Genomic DNA, 4,527 nt, shown 5'->3' with positions numbered 1-4,527 from the left:
CTCCTCCTCCATCAACTTTTTCTCTCTACCTTGGCATGTGTATGTAGCATGCCTTCACTTATTGCTTGCCACCAAACCTAGTACGTGCACTCATTCCTTATCATCATCATCATCATCATCATCATCAACATCGTTTAACGTTTGTTTTCCATGCTAGCATGGGTTGGACGGTGTAGTGGGTGCTTTTTATGTGCCACTGGCAGAGAAGCCAGTCAGGCGGACCTGGCATTGACCACGTTTGGATGGTGCATTTTACATGTCATTGGCACAGGAGCCAGTCAGGGAGCACTGGCCACAGCTACAATATTGGTTTTACTTGACTCAACAGGTCTCCTCAAGCATACCATATCGCCTGATGCATCAGGGGTGCACTTAACTGGGCTGGACATGCATTTCCTCACACAGCTGACCTCATCCATATGTAGCACATGACCATACCAGCACAGTCATCTCTCTTGCACACCACATTTCATACTTCTCACGCCCAACTTTTCTCTGAAGGCATTTACACTCTGTCGTGTATGCACACTGATATTACACATCCAGTGGATCACACTAGCTTCATTTCTTTCAAGCCTACGCATGTCCTCAGCATTCATGGCCCATGTTTCACTGCTGTGTAGCATGGCAGTTCACACACATGCATCATACAGCCTACCTTTCATCCTGAGTGAGAGGCCCATAGTTGCTAGCAGAGGTCGGAGCTTCCTGAACTTTGCCCAGGCTATTTTTATTCTAGCCCCTACACTCTCAGAGCGACCACCTCCACTACAGACTTGGTTGCTTAGGTAGCAGAAGCTATTAACTACTTCTAGTATCTTCCCCTGGCATGTGATGGAATCTGTTTTCTGTACATCTTCAGTGTTTATTGCTCCTGTGCATCTGCCACACACAAAAACTATCTTCCTGGTTAACCTTCCTATAATATTCCTGCACCTTTTATGTGTCCATAGTTTACACTGGGTACATCGTATGGAGTTTCTACCCATGCCTTTTCTACAGATCGAGCAGGGCCATCTACCTGAAGGGGTTTGTGATTTGACAGCATTCCTACTTACTAAGATTTTAGTTTTTGCTTGGTTAATCCGAAGGCCCTTTGATTCTAGGTCTTGCTCCACAGCCTAAACTTCGTCTCTAGTTCTGGCAGTGACTCAGCTATTAGAGCAAGGTCATCAGCATAGAGGAGCTCCCAGGGGTAGCCTGTCTTGAATTCCTGTTATTACCTGGAGGACTATAATGAACAAGAGGGGGCTGAGGGCTGATCCTTGGTGAACCCCTACTTCTACATGGAATTCTTCACTATATTCTTTGCCAACCCTCATCTTACTGACAGCATCCCTTTACAGGGCTTGTACAGCTCTTACCAACCACTTGTCTATCCCCAGTTTCCGCATTGACCACCAGATAAGAGATCAGGGGACCCTGTCAAAGGCTTTCTCCAGGTCAACAAAAGCCAAGTGCAGAGGTCTATCTTTGGCTAGATATTTCTCCTGCAGTTGCCTTACCAGAAATATAGCACCCATGATGCTTCTACCTGGCACAAAACCAAACTGCATCTCATCTAGGCTAACTCTCTCCCTAATTGGTTGGGCTATGACCTTCTCTGTAACTTACATATATGTAATATATATGTATTGTATTGTGGAAAAATTGTCTTGCTTGAAACCAGTCTGTGGTGCAAAATGGTTTGGGATTGCTCGAATAAAAGATCAATCTTTGCCCTCTTTTATAATTATCAGTTGAAAGATAGATGACTCATAAAATGGAAGAGTGAACAGGAGTGAAGTGGACTTATATGATTGGCCTATCTAGACCAAATAAGTAATCTTTTGTGTTGCTAGATCAGTTCAAAAAGTGACCTTCAAACTTGTATATGTGCTGTGATTGTGGGTCACTGAAGTGAAACTTTGTGTTTTGAATTTGCCCAAAACTCCTATTACAAATTAAGCCTTTGCTTGTCCAAAGCATTTTCATCAGTTTATCCTAAACATCCATGCTTGTTTTCAGACTTTCAGACAGTCTTTGTTTCATATGTTCTGAATAATATAAAGCTTGCCTTTCATAAATCGTAAGTTACTCTGGCGGTTGAAAACAATTGGGAATGTGTATCATATGTTATACATGGACACCAAGAACAGGCAAAGGGTTATGTAGCTTAGGCACATAAATCATATTTTCATTCAATAATGAACAATGATTGATTCAGCCTTTGTTTCATGTGTTCTTGCCAAGCAGGGCCAGCACTAGGGAGTGCGGGGCCTAATTACAGAATTGTCAGTGGAGCCCTCTACTCTACAAAAGCTGAACATTGATGTTTTATGCTTTGTGTAGTATGCCAGTCCCAACCAAAAAGCATTGAGGGCTTCATGCTCCACCTTTAACCATAATAAAATGCTAAAAGTCCATATTAGCATCCCCCACTTCAGCATGTGTGCAGGGCCCTCTCTTGGCGCTGGGACAAATTTAGACAAATATATTTAATTGGCTTAAAATCAGCCTTGCTGCCACCTCATTCAAAGCAATTTAACCTTTTTCCCTTCTTTTCATTTGAACCTCACTTTCCGGTCACCCAATTTTCATATTAACCTAAAAATACCAATTTTTGAATACTTTTATTCGTTGTTTTTCTTTATTGTTTTTGAGAAGAATTTAATTATATTTCTATTGTGTTAACCCATTTCGTTTAACTAGTTCTTTATTTTTTTCTGATCACAATTACTCTCTTCTTTCTTCTTTCATTTTTAATTTTAATTTTATTAATTCCAGCCACCCCTATGTTTCTTGTTATATGTCTCTATATTCTTCTCTTGACATTTCACCAGTACACTTAGAAGCATTCCTATGTATTGACCTTTTTAAATACTTATGCCCACAACTGTTTTTCAACTGTTTACTTCCTTACCTATGTAACTATATTTGTTTGTACATATGTAATGTATTTATGTGTGTGTGTGTATATATATAAACATGTATATATATATATATATATATATATATATATATATATATATATATATATATATATATATATATATAAACATGTATATATATATAAACATGAGTGGTTGGTGTTAGGAAGGGCATCCAGCTGTAGAAACTCTGCCAAATTTAGATTGGAGCCTGGTGTCAACTTGAGCAATTACTTGACTCATATGTCTATGTTTGTATGTGTCTATATATATATGCATATCCATGTATGTACATATATATATGTAAGAGAATGTGTATGTGTACATATGTAGCAGCAGATGCCTGTTAGTCTGTGAGTTTGTGCATTCTGGTGACCATCTAAGTGCGTAATGTACTGTCTTTAGGTTTCCTGTTTTACTGCATATCTTCCTCAAATCACGTATGAATAGGAAACAGATGAGCACTCTGTAAGGTCTTGTGCTTCAAATAAACACTGCTACTCTTCCCAACATGTATTCTGAGTACCCATTTGATCTATAGTCATCCCTGCTCTATGCTAGAAAGACACACACACACACACACACACAACTGCATGTATATATATGCAAACATAGGCATGATTTTAGTGAGATTTTGGCAAGGTTTTGGTTACTGTTTCTAGCAGAATGAGCAACTTTCTGGATGTTCCTAGATTCCTTAGCTATCTTGCCTTTCTGCTTGTCCAGTACTCCATGAGCTTAGCCATATGCAACATACAGGATATGTGCATGTGTATGTGTGTCTATGTGTTTGTGTGAATGTGTGTTTTTTAAGTGTGTATGTGTATGCACAAACATATTTCTGTCAATGACAAGTTATTAGATTTCAATGAAAATTAAATTATCTTTTCTATAATTATAATGATTTTATTTTTAAGTTTATTATTTATGTTTTTGCTTGAGATCTTATTTGTTTCCTCTGACTGAAATATAACTAACACCAAGTCAGTCTCATGATAATTTACTTGTTTTACTTCCAGGTAACCCTGAGCCAAATGATGAATCTTTCTACAATAAAGCCAAATGGAGAGCTTTCTACGTTAAAGGCAAAGATACTGGACATGTTATCATGGAAGCTTTCCCAAAAGCTCTTCATTTTCAGTACATAAGAAGTAAAAATAGTGCTGTGATGGATGAATTCCGTCTTACACGAACTTGAAGAATTGTAGATTAAATATCTCTTTATTCATTGTTTTAACTGTCCTTCATTATTACAAGTAAACATATGTATGTACGTATGTATGTATGTATGTATGCATGTATGTATGTATGTATGTATGTATGTATGTATGTATGTATGTATGAGCAGGCAAATGTTTTACTTATCTTGGAAGTGATATTTCATCCACCGCAAAAAACGCATCAAGTCACATAGCAAAAGCATGGAGTGCACTGGACAAATTAAGAATAATTTGGAAGTTTCTTCTGCCTGATTGGATGAAAAAGGAATTCTTCAAAATCATAGCAGAGTCAGTTCTTTTTTTTATGATTCATCAGCAAATTACAAAACAATAAATTAAATAGAGAGATTCAATTGACAATCCAATATTTATTTATATTATAACATAATATACTACGA

The 4,527-nt window shown here is 37.7% G+C and overlaps 1 protein-coding gene across 1 annotated transcript in view; it reads left to right on the top strand.

Annotated features, from left to right (window-relative positions):
* LOC106874853 (acid phosphatase type 7) overlaps positions 1-4,140 on the top strand; it is an 8,973-nt gene extending 4,833 nt beyond the window's left edge. Inside the window, exon 2 of the mRNA XM_014922742.2 lies at positions 3,929-4,140. Coding sequence (XP_014778228.2) covers positions 3,929-4,107 — 179 coding nt within the window. The 3' untranslated portion in view covers positions 4,108-4,140. The remainder of the gene's footprint in view (positions 1-3,928) is intronic.
* Positions 4,141-4,527: the final 387 nt, after the last annotated feature.

The sequence above is a fragment of the Octopus bimaculoides genome, chromosome 4 (genome assembly GCF_001194135.2).
Source record: "Octopus bimaculoides isolate UCB-OBI-ISO-001 chromosome 4, ASM119413v2, whole genome shotgun sequence".
NCBI lineage: Eukaryota > Metazoa > Mollusca > Cephalopoda > Octopoda > Octopodidae > Octopus > Octopus bimaculoides.
The sequence above is the reverse complement of the archived record's forward strand: the minus strand, read 5'-3'. Positions and strand labels throughout refer to the sequence as shown.